Consider the following 18,785-nt stretch of genomic DNA (forward strand, 5'->3'; position numbering starts at 1 on the left):
CTGAGCGACGTTCCAAACATTCTGACTTCGGAAGCAGTAGGCAAACAACATAAAACATTGCTCTATGTTAAGGAAACCGCAACAAGATTTCGTTCAACAACATATTGTTCACGACTCCTTCAATATGACAGGCAACACCAAATTTAACACACCAAAGTGAAAGCTAAAACATGGAACGATGTTTGTTCACTTTCACACTACACCTTATGCAACTTCATGCTAAAACTGTCACAGTTAAAATGCCTCTGACAGCCTAATTATGTAATTATTATACAAAATAAAACCACATTTTATTTACTAACATGTTTGGTGTATTTATTTTGGTCTCAATAGAGATCATGTTTTTTGTCTCACAACTACAGTCACATAATCTATATTGCATTAAACACTATGTGATAATGGCCTTATAGACCCTGTGAAGGATCATTATTGCTTGGGATCATTCACCTTAGCCCAACTTTCGGTCCTCCGCTTTATCCTGGGCCTCAACATTTGGACAGGCAATTAACCTTCAATAATTACCCATCCCTCGGTCTTTAAATTGATATGATATAAAGTTAGAAACGTTTCCATCATACATGTGTGGACTGAACTCTTCTAAGAGGTTAACATGATTACTGATTGCACTGATACACATATTGACATACTTTGTTTTCTCAATCCATTTTACTTCTTTGTTTCGGTCTTTGGGGACATTGGGGGCATGTTCTTGTACTATTAATGGAAGGCTCAGTTGCTGATCTGGGTCTTTGAGAAGGAGTTTGGTTGGAGCTCACCACAGTTCTCATTTCTCCAAGTCTATGGGTTCAGCTGCTGTCCTGCCTGCCTGCTTACATATGTAGTGGGGAGCACAATTATGGTTTTGGTTGAATGATATAATTTATTATCAATATCAAAACTATTTAGCAAAATTGGCAGAAATCCTGAATGTTAAACAAGACTAATCTATTTGGCTGTGTTTGAGCATGAATATGACTACCCTGCCCTCTTTCTCCTCCCAAGAAAAACGAATATTAATATGAAAGTGAACAGGGCGAAAATGGGTAAAACCCATGATGCACAAAGTCGACCTAAATAAACATAACAGCCCACGTTGTAATTAGCAGATTCCTGCAGGATTCATTAACCACAGGCTAAAAACTGCTTCCCATCACTGTTAAAGACATTATGCCAACAACCGATATTGTAAAAGGGGAAACAGCAGAAAAAGGGATGGGCACTCAAATCCAAGACCCTCTATGTCATGGCTATAGGCTTTAAAAAAAAGGGGTGGGGAGTTTCTCATGCCAGGGAGACGATCCTTCCATGTATAATTACAATTTAAAATACTTTGCAATGATCAACCGAGGACACTTCAAATGGCTCAAAAGTAATCAACAACATTATCAATGCACAGGGCAATCACAATAAACTTTAAAAATATAAAAGTAAAACATGTTATATGCACAATTCTGAAAAAGCACACAACTCATTTGCTGTGGCAGTGCCTGATTGCCATTGGCTAATTAATGCACGTGGTTTGCCCACTTGCAAAGCGAAAGAGGTTGTTCTAAAACAGAGAAGCCCCTATTCCCGAATGCGAATTGCACATGGTTTCAAGGGGGCCACAGCAGCAGCGTGCAATAGAAGGTGGGCAGGGAACGTGGTGGTGCAGGGTGCAGTAAGGAGGTGGGGTGGAAAGCAAATTAGGGACGATGGGGAAGGAGAAGTGGCAAGGAAGTTGTTTGATCGCGGGCAGCCAAGGCGAGTTTACATTGTGGGAGTCTCTTCCACCCATAGTAAGTAGGAGGTGAGTACTGGTAAGGGTTAAAAGGGTGTCGGTTATCTCTCCAGCATGAGAGAAGAGTAAGGAGCATCAGGTTAGAGCTCGGTGTGGGAAAGAAGGTGCAAGAAAGGGGAGTGCAGCAAAACCAGGATGCACTGAACACTCTAGTAACCAGTATAGCTCCTGATCAGGGGCGTTGCTAGGGGGGGCTAAGGGGGCTATAGCCCCTGATCTTTTTGTTGTAGCCCCGGATAGAATCTCAGGAGCTACAGCCAAAAGACTAGCTAGCCCCCAGTCCCAACAGTTCCGACATCAGCTTAGCCCTGGGTCTTTTCCAGACCTAGCAACTCTCCTGCTCCTGATGCACAGAGTCCAGCCAAGGATCAATAATCAGAATGCGAAGATGATGAAGTAGATAAAGCAGTCATCAATGTAATCTACTGGAGTTTCAGGAAAGCTTTCAGTACCCTTTGCACAGAAGCTGTACTCACGTTGAGAAGCCTTTGACTGGAGAGTTGTTATCCCCAGCCATACACTCTCCTGCAAGCCTACATTTACCACCTTATCTCCATGATCCCTAAATCCCTCTCTGGAGTACGAAAGGTCACGCCCAGGTAAGGGTCCACAACACACGCTAAGACCTGGAGTGTGTAAGGGTTCTAGGCATACTACGATGGGTGGCTAATTGAGCGACTCAACCAGGGAGTAGAGAATCACAGGCAGATTGCAACTGGCACAGATGACTTGCCTTGGCTTTGTTGGCTGAATTGGGTGGACATAGGAAGCTAAAATTGAGGCCCGCAAAGGCCATAAAGGACATGCCAGCAACATGTGGAAGAAGCAAACAGTGCATACCCTCCATGATCTCATTTCCCAATGCCACGGATGGACGGCATTCATGAGAAAGCAGCGTATGTGTAGTGTGATTCATATTTTACAATTGCATGCATCCACACATGCTCACTCAGAAGCAGGCGGCAAAATTGCTCTTGTGTGCCTCTAATTTGAAGATTAGAGTTTGTAACTCGGGTAACCAAAGCAAGCTGTCCTTCTCGTCTTCATTGGGGCAGTAGTAATACTGTTCAGGCTCTTGAAAACACAGGTAATGAAGAGCAGAAAGAGTGTGCAGAGGAAGCTTGTCAAGTTCCCCTTTGAAGTCATGCCTTGCTAAGTGTAGCAGAAACATCCAATCCATGTTACATGCATAGTTTAATCATGCTCGAAGCTGTTTCTGAGCATAAGGATGACCGCATTACGACTCCTCCCAAAAGGAATGTGCCATGGATCAATTGTGAGGAATTCATTTTTGTCCACATAGAAACCCTGACATCGTTTTCAATGACGTAGTCTTCACCAGCGATCTAGGTGTCACGAGATAGATTGTGAACATGTTGGTATGCTACTGCCGGGAGGTTGCAGAAGCTGTCACTCAATACACAGCGTTGTTCAAAAGTATCGTTCCTTCTCCTGGAGCAATTTCAGTTTCTCTGATTTTTTTCATCAAAAATTCTTCCAGGCTGCTGCCCGAACATGTTACTATTGTAGAAATGGCGCAGGGCAATTTCCAGGCAGCTGATAGGGATTAAAGACGGTAGCCTCTTAGAGATGCAAAGCACCGCTCAGTCCTCTCCCACTGCCTGCTACTTATTCAAGACGCCCTCCATAGGCAATAAGGTTACAACTGAGCAAGGTTTCTTTTAGTACGGAGTGTCTTTGGCCAGTACATCAAGGCTCTGGGATTGCCAATGACTTGAGTGGAATAACAACCAAACATCACCCTCAGGAGACAAGAGCTGCTCTTAGCCTCACAACCCCAGCTTTCAGCTGCTCAGAATCAAAGAAATTGATGAACGATCGGTGCACAACAAAGGCCAACCTCAACATGTGCACACAGTTTACGGATCATTTCACAAATAAGTTAATACGTTAATAGTTCTGGTCAAGCCGATGGTGATAGCGTTAAAATGCTCATCATTTTGCAAATTGATCATAACCAAGGCACAACAGGTTGGGGGTCTCAGGTAATGTGGAGTAGCGGGCACATTGGCCTAGAAAGTCACGTTTTCTAGAAGTCTCTGAAGAGATGACAAATACTGACTGAGCATTCACAAGTCGTGGGTGCTCCAAAATGGACACTTTTCACAAGCGATGCCATGCTGTTGCTTTATTCCCATACCTTAAATGCCATTCCATTTCTATTGTATGCTTCAAGCTACAATAACTTACTATCCCATTGGTACACCCCCTGCACTAGATAAAGTATCAATAGCTTGAATATGTGGGAGAACTTTCAGAGGTCCTTTAATGGAAGGGAAAGAGAAAAGGTCCATGGGTTGATTGTACAAAAGTCCTCTCCCCAATTGAGATGTCAGCAGTGGCTCTCACAGATGATGGGAAGTTAGAAGACCTGCAGCTTAGAGCACAGCAGAAAGTTTATTTTTGAGGGGCAGTGATGGCCTCTCTGATTCAAAACACAGCAGTGCTCCCAGAAATTAAGCAGGCAGTAGAAACCCCCTAAGCAGAGGAGCACCAGGCCCTATGAAATCAAGGGTACAGTAATAGTCTTTCATTGGGGTTAAGGAGATCAAGTGGATGCTGGCATGGAGTGGACAATCACACCCTTAGAATTGAGGAACTGCTGGGGCCACTTTTAATTGGGACTGGCTAGTAAATGACTTAACTATGCAACACCTTGGATTTGATACCTTTACACCTAAGGAAGATGTATAGGGAAAATACAAAGGATAGAAAGCAGAGAACACAGAGACAAAGTGATTTGGTGGTAGCCAGACAAAAGGAGCGGACTTGGCAAAAAAGAGTGAGTTCTTATCCCAGAAGCAAGGAGGGTCCTGTCTGAATCAATGAGTGGCATTGGTCCAGCTGGCTGAGGGCCCACCTACTTCTCATTTGCACATTGTGTATCCTGAGCCATCTGTGTGTCAAATGCATGTCAAAACGCAGAGTGAAAGAGAGGCAGGGAAGAGGCAGAGAGTGCAGGGATGAGAAAGAGAGGATGAGAAGTGGCAAGAAAGAGAAAGGGAAGAAGATGCAGAAGCAGAACTTAATGTCAGCTTGAGTTAAGATCCCAAGCAAAGCAGTGGGTTTAAAAAGCGTAGGGGCGTGAGGGAGTGGCAGTAAACTAGTTTGGACTCTGGTTTATAGCAGTGAATACTGCCCCCGTTAAGTAAAAATGGATTGGCTGGTGCCTCACCCCTCCCACGGGTGCTAATGTAAATGTATTCCTCTTATAGTCATTCAAAATTACCATCCCACTCTTTTAAAATATTGGAAATATCACATGTTCAGGCAGCAGTATTCTCTGATCAGTGGCTGCAAAAATAGGTTTATTAAGTGGCTTGGGGTCTTGTTTCTTTTAGGTCACATAACCATCATAAACAGTTTCACAGCTCCGGCTTCCCGTGGTGCTCCCCAAATATTCACCTTCTTCAGGCTCCCATTTTCTGACTGTCCAAGCAGCTCCATGTTGCTGCCAAAGCATGCCTGAATTGTTCTATTTATTAAGTATAATCATGTGTTAGACAGGGGGCGAACACAGTTGACAAGTGTCTCCAGTTGCACCTCTTTTGAATTTAATACAGGGACCTTAAGAGGGGGAACCTCTTTGCCACCTTCATCATTCTAAAGGATGGCTTTTGATTTGGTTCACAGGAAACTCTTGTAGAATCACTGATCTGGTGCAAGGTAACCCCAAAAAATGTGAAGTCATTATGCCTTTACATAGGAAAATTATGCCGGTCGGGGAGATCACCCATCTGAGTTAAGGAGGAATTCAAGCTTTAGCTGGCACCTTTCTCCTAGTTTACACGTGATCTTGATGCCTGGGTGAAAGTGGCTGGTGCTGATTTCTTTCATATGACCCCTACTTTCGATCCTTTATTGATCTTGTTGAATGATGCTGTCCTCCTTACCGGGACAGAAAATTACCTCACCCGGGGGTTGGCAGTATTGAAAAAGTATATTAAGGACAAATGTCTCTTAGTCCACTTGGTTAAAACAAAATGTATGGGATGGGGATGGAGCCAGATTATAAAAAATCCTATGTGGGTGGTGGACAATGTGTTGGAGAAGGTTGCCCAGTTTGATTATTTGGAGGATTAGGTGTTTGACTTTGGGCAGGTAGGATGGACAAGTGTATACAAGTTCCCTCACCATTGCACAAGTATGTGGTTGACTGCTGCACTTCAGTTTGCGTTTCAACGCTAGATCAGAAGGCACAATCTTTGGAGGTATATCAGGTTATGGTTATTCCTGAATCACTATATGGATCAGAACTGTGGGGAGCCACCCCTTGCTCTAAGTTTGTATGGGATGGGATAGCTTCTCGAGAACCTCCCTGTGCCTGTATGTAGACACACCCATCAGAAGTGGAAGTTTCTCTGTGAGTTGTGCAGGCTAAACCACTTGTTTTATGGGGGTCAATTGTGGCTAAATCCCCAGACTAAGATTTATCGGAACATGTTAGGGAACTTGTGGGATTTTGACAGGCTTAGATATTTTCCCTTGATCAGCTAATTCAGGGAGTGTTCTTTTTCAGCTGGGTGTGTCCTATATGTGTTAGTACTCACAAAAGATGGCAGACAGAGACTTTAGAGTCATCAAGAAGGCATATTAGCACCATCATAGCTGGTAGCATTTGGAGAAGATATCCACCTTGCCTTTGGGTCAGGCCTTCATTGTAAGGAGTTTAGTTCCATGAAGAGAGGAATATTATGGGCCTCAACTCCCAAGTTATGCCGGGTTATTATATCTACATCTTACACTGGGAATGTTGCAGCTAGCAATAGTTAAGTGCAGATGGGGCAGTCGTAGGCAAGCACACCACCCTTCACTTGTGATATTCTCTGCCTAGAGACAGTAGCTCATATGGTCCTCTTCTGCCCCCTCTACCAGGCCATACGATGACCCCTCTTGAAACACTTGGTCATCGAGTTTGAAGAGCGTTCTGTGATGGGAGCATTGCCGATTTTCCTGCACCCGTCCCACGTCCCCCAACTGTCAATCATCTATTGTCTGTGGATAGCCTGGACAATTAGGAGGAAAGGGAGGCATAGGATGTGAGACTGGTATAGGAAGCCAAGGAGAGGAACAGTGTTGTTTATATGTACAAGTGTACTAAATATGTTCTCGAGTTCAACTGTGATCTACTGCCTAGGCACAGACAATGAACTATCAGTAGCAGCTCCAGTCATGCCCCGGCTTATAGATGATGGGCAGTTTTAGTGCAGTATAAGTATTGTATTATTTATTGTTGATTTGTCTTTTTCTCTTTGCAATGCATCATAAGATGGGCCAGATGCCCAGCGCCTTGGTGTAAAGCGCTTTATCAATCAATCAATCAAAGTTTGATATTGTGCTTGCAATGAAACATTCCAATGTCCTAAATTAAGTTGTTTTTATGTTGATGATATTCCCCTTCAATACAACGTTCCCGTTGTCTTGGGAGGATAGCTCAGGGGCAACGTACTTGCCTTGGAAGCAAGAGGACACGAAGCAACACAGGTTCGATCCCTGGGTCCTGCTTAGAACCCTCCGCTTATTAAGCGCGTTATAAACAACCAATCATGTCATTGTCTTAAAACATTTGGTTGGTGTCAGAGGCAAGAGGGACTGTGGCTTGTAGAACTTACTTCTGCACACAGCTTCAGTCTCACTTCTCTGGTGTTCCGAGCGCAAGCCCGGATTTAGGCTTACACACTGGTCCCTATTCCTGTTGTTACCAGCTGAGACTCTTTGTCGCCAGCTTCCTCCAGTCTGTGATATGGAAAGGTCACCTGTCATGATCGCGGCAAACCCTGTGTCTGTTCATAGTCTCTCTTGGACGGCCCTAACTGATTAATACAAAAAAACATTTAATTTCACCCAATTTTGGAACTCAAGAGGTTGAAAGGTCTTGGTGTGCACAGGTGGTTGGGTTCCCCATTGGATGCAATGCGTGGGGGACAACCCAGGGAATTCTGATTTTTTGTGTTTCCCTTTTTTTGCGTGTAAACTCACCCTGTCTGCCCTCTTGCATTTCCATGGTTCGCTCTGTGCTGCCCGGAGCAAATGGCTGCAGCAAAGATCAAATCCTAGAAACCTCCCCCAAAAGAGAGAGAGGATCCATAGATTAGATTAGCGTAGATTAAAGCAGACGTTACAGGTGGGCCTGGGCGGTGGGGGGGTGGGGTAGGGAGAAGCATCACTGGTTGGCTGGCAATGTGAAGAAGAAATCTAAGACTGAGAGAAAAGCGACAGAATGGTCTGGACAATGTGAAAGGTAGGGAGAGAGAGACAAAGGCAGAGAGAGAGACTGATCAAGTAAAATAAAGAGAGACCACGAGAGAATTAGAGACAGTCACAGAGAAGGTGAGACACAGCGAGAGAGGTGGAAAGGTGGGGAGATGGAGAGAGTAAGCACAAATAGCAAGAGGAATGGGAAAGGCTATGCTTAAAAAACGGGAGGGAGAGAGAAGAAGAAAATGAGATGAGAGGGAAAGACCAAGAGATAGCGAGAGCAAGAAGAAATAAAAGCAGAAAAGAGGAGACAAATTCAGAGGTGTGGAAAGGAGAAAGAGCAGGCACTGGTAAGGAGGCCCGGCTGGTGACAGGTGATCCCTGTCAGCAGCTGAGGCGAAGGCAGTGTTTCCATAATGGGTATCTCTCTCAGCACCCATGTGTCCTCACAGTCGCCTATTCTTGGCAGCGGCCACCTGGCCGCCCGTGCGTTTGCCTGCTACCACGTTTCAATCCCGAAAACAACAGTGAATGTTCATTCTTTGCATTTCAAAGAGGGCGGGGGAGGGGGTCATGGCTCTTTATTCAAAGTCATTAACAAAATTAAACAATGGGGCTCATTACAAGTTGGCCTTTGCAGTAACAACCTGCTGGTATTAACGTATACTGGCACATTATCCCACCGGCCAACTACGACTTTGCTGGTAAGTTGGCGGAGTAACCTCCAGTTAAGCGCTGGAGGTAATTACTCCACCTTACCAGCAATAATCACCGGTATTACATGCGCCGGTAATGCCGGCAAAATCCCCAATGAAGTCCAATGGGACTCCATGAAATGGGGACTTGCACCGTCTACCACCACTCGTAATCTGGTGAAAATACCACCGGACCGAGTGGCAGTATCTGTAAATCCGTTTGCTGGTATGCTGGGGGATTTACCGCCAGAATACCGGCAAACTTGCAATGAGTCCCAATGTACTGGGATGGACAGGTGCTGCTCCAGGCCTACTTTTATAGCGAGAGTGTTACACACCTCTCCCCCACCCTTCAGGGTCCTGCTGCAGGTGATCTCGGAGACAGCTATGCTCTGCTGAAGGAATCCAGTGGGGTCTCTATTCAAAGAGTGGATATATATATATTTATATATACTCGCACACATTTTTTGCGTGTCTTTGACCGTAGAAGTTTCTATCGCGAGGCACACTTCATTGTGAAAGAGGTGTATTTCTACAAAATTTCTCATTTTACCTAATCGGCAGAACATCAATTAGTTTTACACGTTGTGGTAATTTTCCTCTCAGGCATACATTTCCCATAGGGGACCGCTTAAATTTGCACTTAGCTCTAAACAGGTCCCCTCCGTGCAACGTTCATCATTTACACTGTGGAGTGCAAATGAGAAGTGTAAAAAGATGACAGAAGCCTCTTTATACCTTTCCATTTCACTCTGTACTTCAAAGTTCGCAAACACCACCTGCCATTAATGCATGTCAGGCAGCGTGTACAATTATTTCGTGTGTAACCCGCCTGCTTTTTGCTGGAGTAAAAGCAGGCAGATTACATGGGAAATCATTGGTTTTACACCAGCATGAAAATCTCATGCGGTCATAAAACCAAATTGTTTTTGAAGGTGGAGGGTAAAAGGGAGGTGAAACCATAGCTCCCGTTCCACCCCTTCCCTCCACCTTCAAAAACAATGAAAAGTCCCTGGAGCGTGAATGGAGCTGTTTAGAAAGACATAGTTACACCTTCATTCACTCTCCAGGCACTTGGAGAATGTGCCCCTTAATATCAAAACACAAAGGTAATTCTAAATACTAATCAACGAGCGAATTACGATAATGCATTCATTTTGGATAAAACACTTCATTTCAAGAACCACTTGCGTTTGTGATTGGCCAATCAGAAGCATGAAAATGACCGCTTTGCAGAAAGCAGAGCTTGCCCTCATAACACAGGCAGTCATGGGACATCTGAAACCCTCCCAATTTCTGACAGCAAAGGATACTCTACCCCATTTCACTGCTGATCAGAGAGAAAGGATCTACACAGTTCTGTAGTTGGGGGTGGGGCGGGGGGGGGGGCTATACGGGCCACAGTTTACTATTTACATAAAGATCTGCACAAGATGATCAGCAGATAGCTGGGGATCCCTGGCTCCCCAGTGGATAACAAAGACTTAAGGATCAAGCAAAACCCCTTTTAGCATTCCATAGCAGTGCCAACCCACATGTGTCCCTTCGACAACACCAAAATCCCTGGCAGTTTGGCCAGCACTTAACCACAGTGAAATGATACCACCCCCTGCTACTTTCCACCCCCCCCCCCCAAACCATGAAATAACTGGCACACAACATACTCGAGTGTGTTCAACGCAGGCCACAACTTCTGTATTAGACAGTAGTTATCTTGCTGGTGGCTCGTTAACATGAACCTTACCGCACCAGAAAATGAAAGTCAAGTCTAGGCGCCACTTTTTAAAATGTCCTTTAGCCCTCCCCCTGACAGACACACTTCCGGTCCAATCCCACAATCCCAATCTAGCCCGCCCCCTTTCCTGTAGCCCACTGTCCACTAGCCTGAAACTTGCCCCCACTTGGTGTCCGATGGCCGCTGGTCGAGGTGGAGTGCCGCTGCTGGTAGCAGTGACCAACGAGGCCGCCTATGTGTGGTGCGTTCATCTGCATAACATGGGGCACGGCTCCTCCAACTTGCCTTGACTGCTCTATGTGGCGGTCGTGTCGCCTTGGGGTGAGCTGTTTGTAGTAACGTCTACTTGAAGACTGTCACTCTTGTAAACTTTGAGGCTCCTGATTGGCTCCTGCCGTGACAGACCTCCAAAGGCATACGAGAAGGCATAATCCTTCTTCTCAGTCTTTTTGGTCCATCTCTTTTCTGCCTGACCTATTGAACGAGTGCCATTCTGTGACAACAAACCCACCATCTCGTTGGCAGTACCTGCAATTAAAGATGTCGTTTAGAAGTGGTGTGAGGTTTTTCCTAGGGTGACATAAGCAAACCACCTCTTATTCCACTTGACTCGCGTTTAACCCACTTCTGCGGTCCCTGATAAGGGACGCCGGTTGCCGCTTTAGGCACCCCAAGCCAGTCCTGCAACTCCTTTGTCAAGGGGTTCTCTAGTGTTTTGGCACCGACCAGTGGGCTCTACAGGCCTAAGTGACCAGCTCGAACCAGCGACTGCTTGTATTGTCCCAGGAGAATGTCCCCTTCCTTTGGCAGGCTATTTCCGGTGACCCTTATTTAAGTGAAGCGCCAACATGACTGACGTCTGGGTTAAGAGGCATCCTGTCTGTCTGTGCGCACATGCCTGATGTGATAGGCAGTCGAGCTGTCTCTTATCTACCACGCGCAGTGGTCAGGAATTCCGCTGGAACCTGCCTCGCCGACCACAACTGGGTAGGAGCTCCCCCTCCCGAGGCCGTAGAGTGCCTTCACCCCTCCTTTTCTAATTACTTGTCAGACCACTGACAGCCCTGTCATCTTCTCGCAGGATGAACTTTCATCCTTCAGTCTTTCCCAGCTAGACAGGGCCCGTCCTCCCAGCAGGGGGTCGCCGAGGGAGGCGGCTGACAGCCTTGGGCTTGCAATTAATGAAGGCGATTCGCCTTTGTTTTTTGGCGGCTGCCTCAAAAAATGAGAGAAGGGGCCCGTTTGGGGATGTGCCATGGAAACCCGGGATGTCAACAGTCTCGGCAGCGCGGGTGCTGGAACTAGGCACTTGCCTCTTATTCTCATTTCTCGCTCTCTGTTCCCCTGGGAAGGTGCCCTTTGTTGAGTGGGGGAGGGGGGTTTGTGGGGTTGGGGGTACAGGGGGCGTTTACGCTAAGCCACCAGCAAGCTTCCTCCTCCTTCATGTTGCCGGTGGCGCAGTTCCTGGCACACAAAGCAGGGCTCTGTGTTTGGGGCCTCGCAGCCCCTTTTTATGGGGGCTGTGCAAGGTTTCGATCAAGGCACAAACGACGAACAATGACTGGCTTCTCTGTGCTATAGAGTGACCCCCGCGTCCTTGTATCTCTCAGTCTCGCTGATAGGACTCAGCAGCATAAGTACCTAGAACCAAGATGTAGAAAGCTCCTAGTTCCTAACTCTCTTTCAACATGTCATACATTGCTGTTCCCATGATGCTCCAATCCAGCTTTGCCTTCTAACGGAGTAGGCTTTTTATTGCAAACCAGTACTGTAACATAACATAGCATAACATAGCATAATGTATATTTGCCAAGCTCGAGGTCACCCCCACAGGGGTATCTTGGTGCGACAGCCAGCTAGCAAATGTTTATTGTATCTGACATGGACTGTTCGTGTGGCATCCGTGTTAAAGAAATGTGCTCCAGGCTATGGTATGTGTACATGTCAGGTGCTCCAAACTGGTTCACAGGATGGACAAGGTCCATGGCCTTCAAGAAAGGATACACACACTAAGTGGTATCCCTGTGATTTCTCCACAACACACTTTGCTGAAGCCCATTTTCCCAGGTCCGGCGCTGCAGGGTATCCCTACACCTGGTCCCATGCAACCCGACTGCCCTTTTGTGTCGGAGACACTCCTGAAATACCCCACACTCCTGCTTGTGTCTGCACTTAGCCTTCCAGCGACTCCAGCCCATTCCCCTGGTTTTCCCCATCTCGCCTCATAGTAAACAACTGTGCTACATTTTACCCTACCCGTTTGTAATCTGCCATGCAATGGAGGAAAATTCGGTGGCGGGACCTGTGCATGCAAAAGTGCAAACGTAACACAAGTGCAAACGTAACAGGTACCCGCTGTCGAATTACGGGGACTTCAAAAATGAACCCCTCTCTCTAAATGTTACAACCTGTATGGAGCAAGCAGGTGGATACTACGCTACCATGGGCTCAACTACGTCAACTTCGGTCCCATGCACCCTCCAGCTGTAGTTTGTCTTGATTGCTTCACAACCTGGAAGGAGCCAAAGGAAGCCTAAGATCTGATATGTGAGACAAAGAGACAGCGGTCAGGGCAGCCAGCGAGCTTCCCAGGTGGATGTGTAGGAAAGCAAGTGTTATTGAACATCATGTCACAGAGATATGTGACCATCTTTACATCCTTAAGGTAGAGAGTTACTTGAAAAGAAAACAACACCTTGGCTGGCCATGAAGGGCACTTCTGCCTGCCTTTTTTTGATACTTTCTGCATACAGGGGAATGACCCACTAGTTTTCCCTCCAGGACTTGTGCTGTGATTTCAGAGGCACTGCATGGCAAAATAATGCAGACCACTCATTTGCATATGTATTGACATCATTAGAAGTGGCATCACAGATGAGAATGTTGCCAGGAGTGTCATCGTTCTTTGATACTCAAGGGCATCATGGTCTGTGACATGAAAAGACGTTTCTAGAAGTAAGCCAACTGGAGCAACTCTACAGGAAGCCATCAGTGAAGACTATTTTTTAATCAAAAGCTGAACACTAACAGCCTCCTTCTTAATGCGGTGGAGTGGTAAGTCAGGGAGTCAAAGCAAGGCATAAAGCTTGTATGCTTGATTTACCCCTCTGCCTCATTTTTGTTCATTGACAAGACAGAGGAGGCGCACCGAGACGAATGAAGATCTTTGCTGTGCATTCCTCATCCCTCTTGTCAGTTTTTTTTATTTCACGCCTGCATGATATTTACATGTGGGCGTGAATTTAATCGATTTCATGGAATCCACCTTGGTTTTACACCTGGTCAAAACCAGGTGGACTCCAGAGGAATCCATTAGTAAACACTGCTTGCAAACAAGGGTGGACTGGCCTATAGGGAACTCTGGAGATTTCCCAGTAGGCGTCTGCACATCAGGCCTCTTTTGTGTGGTAACCCATTTTATTTCCAAATTGGTATTGGTCTTGCTGAAAAAGTCTAATATCGGCTACTTTCAAAATTATTGCCAGGACCTCTTTTGGTTCCCAGTCCACCCCTGTTTGCAAAGCGTATTTGTAAGTAGCATTTACTTGTTCTTGAGATGCGGGGAACGATTAAAGTGGGAAAGCAAGTTCACCTAGATTTTTACCCTTTCCTTCTCTCCCCTGCCCCATTGAAAATTACATGCAGGGGAGGCAACAGCATGTACGTGCTAACGTTGTTGGTCCCCTGCATGCAATTTGCTTCTTTTTTTTTAACGAGGCTGTAAATTACTCCCAGGGCCATTCAATTTTGACAAAAGAAATACAGTGAGATTAAGAGATTTGTACAAGATGGCACACTTTGGTTAAGTGGTGAAACCGGGATTTCGGCCTAGTCTGCATTTAAGCACTTGACCATATATCATCCCAGCTTTACTTCATATAAATATTTGATAAGTTTTGGGTGCCAAGAGTTTAAACAATAATAGCTCCATAGATGTACCTTGAAAAGTACACAAATCATATATTAAGCAAACTGAACATATATAAATCATTGTAGAAACTTCTCAAGCAAAGCGAATATGTTTATAGCTTTTTGATATCTCATCCTGAATGGAGGATTTCAGTGGTAACATGTCATGTGAGACTAAACAAATGCCATGAATTTAATTTTATTTCTGTGGGAAAAAATATGTCCAAATGTTACTAGCGAGACTCTTCCCCTTGCCTTCTACTTTGTCCCAGCCCTTTATCTCTCCTCTCCTTACTCTATCAATCACCCTGTCTCCTTTCACCCGCTCTTTTCTCTAATTCTTCCTCCTTCGCCTTCTCTCTCTCGCCCCTTTCCCCTCCTCTGACATTCCCCCCTTTCTTTCCTCCTCTTTTTATTGCTTGGTCTCTCTCGTCCACCACCCGACGCTACATGACTCCCCAACCCAAGGTTTCTTGCTATCCCCCTCATGGCCAAGCTTTGCTTTTCTTCTTAGTAGGCGTTTAATTAATCAAGGCACATTTTGTTTCTTTTGTTTCTTAGGAACACTTGTGTCAGAAGGTGGGAAAGGATACCCAGTTTCTCAAGGAGGCTGCGTCAATTGATTCTCTGCGCTGTACCAACAGATACCACTCCAATAGCAGTACCCCAGCTTGGAGATGGAGGCAACGGGGCGATGCTCTCGGGGCCTCACATGCCTGATGCTCGTGCTGCTATGCCACCTGGCAGACAGCGGGCTCATCAAGAAGATCATACGCCAGAGGAGGGACACCGGCTTGACCTCCAACCTCACCCTACCAGAAGACAACCAGCCAGTCGTGTTCAACCATGTCTACAACATTAACCTGCCCATGGGCTCCATGTGCTCTGTGGACTTGGACCCAGCCAGTGGGGAGGCGGCCCAGAAAGCCCCTTCAGAACCAGGGAGCCAGCACCAGGAGCACACGGTGGACGGAGATAACCAGATAGTCTTCACACACCGCATCAACATCCCACGGCGGGCCTGCGGCTGTGCTGCTGCACCTGACATCAAGGACTTGCTGAGCCGCCTGGAGGAGCTGGAGGGGCTGGTGTCCTCTCTCCGGGAGCAGTGCACCAGTGGTGCCGGTTGTTGTGCCGGTAGCCAGACTGCTGAAGGTAAGGCCTGGGAACACCCACTGAACCACCACTGAGTGGGAGTAGGCTTCATTATTTCATTTGCTAGTATAGCACCTAATACCACCGTAGGACTGCTTCAGGGCACATTTGACTGCAGAAATAAAGATTGGCACAGAAAGGAAAGGACTCCAACCCACCGCATCACTAATACAATTGTAAAACCTATCAATACAGCCACCTTTTACTTGTATCACCTATGCATCGGTGGGTTACATCTCCTGTTTTAATTGGGTTTAAAAGTTTAAACACTCTGATATCTTTTAGGGTACATAGCAGCTTATGTCACACATTGCCCCTCAAAGTCATTGGCCACTCAAAATTGAAAATCTGCATCTGCTGCTAAACATATGTGCACAAACATGCTATTCAGGGAAAATATCACTGCAGCGTTGACTCCAGCAATATTACTGTCACAATACTGTCCCAGCAATAACACTGGCATGGAAAGCATGTGCCAGAGCACAATATCCCGAAGTTGAAGGAGCCCCATCCAGAACCTACCACATGGATCTGTTAGGAAGCGGGGCAGATGGTTACATTAACTGTGCCCTAAAACATGCGGGAATCATTTGTTGGCTGTAATTTCCAACACGTTCAATTGGTGCTATGTTGCTCTGGAGCTATAATTTCCTCGAGAATATAATTGCTGGTGACGATATATCTGCAATATTATTTTTGGTAGAATTTCTGCAGGCGAAGTTTTCACAAAGAACATACCAATATATCATCACTCATCGTCAACAGGGTGATTGCATTTAGTGAAGTAACCCTTGTTTGTTTGGGAGGATGATTAATACATTGAAATAAAAAATGACTTATGAGTCAGAGAGGGCAACCATACAAAATATTGACCCAAGGTCATAAACACGCATCTATATGTTGATGTAAGCAATCCAAACTGAGTTCCCCCTGTACACCTATGACTTTGTTGCAGATATGGGCTGTCAAGCACATGGAGATGAAACGATTTGTCCAGGATCACACATTTTGGTAAAATAGATATAATGAGATTAGTGCTGAGGTCTATTGTGCCCACCTGTGTCTACAAACAGCGATCAGTCAATATGAGAGCATGCCCTCCACATAGTTTGCAAGTTGCAGATATTCGAAGATCATCCATGTGTCAGTGTTGTGAGGGCAGACACATTGAAGAGGAGGTAAGTTCAGTCTCTGTGGTCATGCATTACCCTATGTCGCTAGGGCCGCTCGGGGGCTTCACTGAGGCCCCCTCTGAGAAGAAGTGATGATACAATATCTATGGGCAGTCAATCAATACAGCTTTCAAGATGGATGCCTATAGATAATGAAAAAGACTATCAGTATCAATACTCAGTCATCTCTTGACTTCACCATTTAAGAATCACAACCAGGCGTGCAGATAGAACAACACAGCCCATTGCTGGAATACATACACCCTTGCTGCAGTCAGACCGAGCCCAGAAGTAGTAACACATTTGTCTGTCACTAAGTTTGGCATTATGATCTCCTTTCTTCTCGCAATCTCTGCTGTCACATGCAACCCTTGTTTTCATGTGCGTGTCACTCATCGCCAGTTCTTCTCCATCTGCAACATTTTGTTCCTCCACTCCATCAGTTGTCCCTTTTCCTGATTTCGTATCCCTCAATCTCCTGTTTACTCACACATTCCACACCTTACATGATCTTTTGTGATAACCCACTCACATTCCTCACACCTTTACTGCCATCGGATATCCTGTCCCCAACTTGATCCACCCTTCTTAACGTCTTGTCCTCTCACTCGTTCTAATTCCCGTTCCCCTGTTGACCTAATTTTCAATTCCATCACCTGCTCTGTAACTGTCAATTAGTTGTTTCCTCGCCTACTCTGCTTTCCCAGTTCATTTTTCATTTTGTACAAATTCCAATCCTTCCATTCATTCCCTGCATTTCCAACTGCTCGTATGCCTTGATTCCCGCTGCACAACCTTTTATTGTTCCCTTGACTACTGATCGCCTTGATTACGTTCCAAGTCCCAACAAAACATAAGAGGGAGACAATAAGCTTGCAGATCACGGGCCGGAGGTCCGACACACAGTGTTGCTTGAACCACAGAGGAGCAGAATTGAGAAGGCGCTGGGCTGGATTTCTCATGGTAGTCCTCACTCAAACTCGAATGGAAACCGGAGGTGCAAGAGTGATTTAATGTTTCACACCTATTCACCTCTTTGCCATTATTTGGCAAAATCGAGGGGAAATAGCATTTTTTGAACCATGTGTAACCCTTAATTTATACACAATGCCATGATTCAGGCCTGGATATGTTGGCTTGCGCATCGCCATACCACTATGCTTCTTGTCTAGGAGCTGGCGCCATCCTCTCAGTCTCCTCTTAGAACCATGCACTCAGACGAGCCCCCTAGGCAGGCCAGGCCAGGGCTCAAGCCTTAACTCCCCCCAGCTGGAAAGACCTGCAGCTCGTATGCCTCAGAACTGTGGCAGGGGTGGCAGGAGTGCCCCAGGGCCATACTACTGAGGCCTCGGTTGGTCTCATTGCACCGTCTAACCAGCGGATTCCCTCATATAGGGTAACTGCAGTACGCCACTGTTTGTAGTTCCAAATTCTTTGCCTATCGCCTATCACCAAACTCTATCCTGCGCACTTCATGGCCAGTCATCTCCAGCCATCTGAAGCCAGTAGATGGTGGGCTGCCAGCCTCCATCCCTCTAACCCACAAATACATGCTGTAGAAACCTTGACCGCTGTGATCTAATCCATGGGCAACACCACATACATGTATAACAGTACACCCTAAAGGCAGGGGCACACCACTTAATGAATTGTAAGCCTTTTACGGTATCTGGTCTTTCTATCTGTTGCCATTCCATCGAAATTTGTCCATCCAAAAAATGTCCATCAAATGCATATTTTTGGGGGGGTAAAGGGTTAATTTTTGTTTAGGTGTATTATAAAGGGTAACAAACGGGTGTTGGGGGACCCCACCCAACAAAAATACAAAAAATGCATCAGATGCACATTTTTTAGATGGAAAAAAAAATCGATGGAATGGCATTAAATGCAATGGCATTAGATGGAAAGACCATAAACCGCCTTTTACAACTAGTGCACGTGAGTTTTCTTATTTTCTACTACTAACGTAGGGATTGGGTTAAGAGGAAAATAAACATCCTTTATTCACTGGGGCCTACAATGAGAAACACTGCCTGCCCACAGTGATAGGGCCTCATTAGGACCCAGGCGGTAAGGGGTTTACGGCGGCATAAACAGCGCCGACCCTTACCGCCTGATTC

General features: G+C 45.9%; 1 protein-coding gene across 5 annotated transcripts in view; it reads left to right on the top strand.

Moving 5' to 3' along the window:
* Positions 1-18,785, top strand: part of TNC (tenascin C) — a 156,465-nt gene that overhangs the window by 32,519 nt on the left and 105,161 nt on the right. For all 5 annotated transcript variants that reach the window (XM_069609670.1, XM_069609671.1, XM_069609673.1 and 2 more), the window contains exon 2: positions 14,900-15,493. In XM_069609670.1, coding sequence (XP_069465771.1) covers positions 15,016-15,493 — 478 coding nt within the window. In that variant the 5' untranslated portion in view covers positions 14,900-15,015. The remainder of the gene's footprint in view (positions 1-14,899; positions 15,494-18,785) is intronic.

The sequence above is a fragment of the Ambystoma mexicanum genome, chromosome 8 (assembly GCF_040938575.1).
Source record: "Ambystoma mexicanum isolate Mex_15411 chromosome 8, UKY_AmexF1_1, whole genome shotgun sequence".
In the NCBI taxonomy this organism is placed as follows: Eukaryota; Metazoa; Chordata; class Amphibia; order Caudata; family Ambystomatidae; genus Ambystoma; species Ambystoma mexicanum.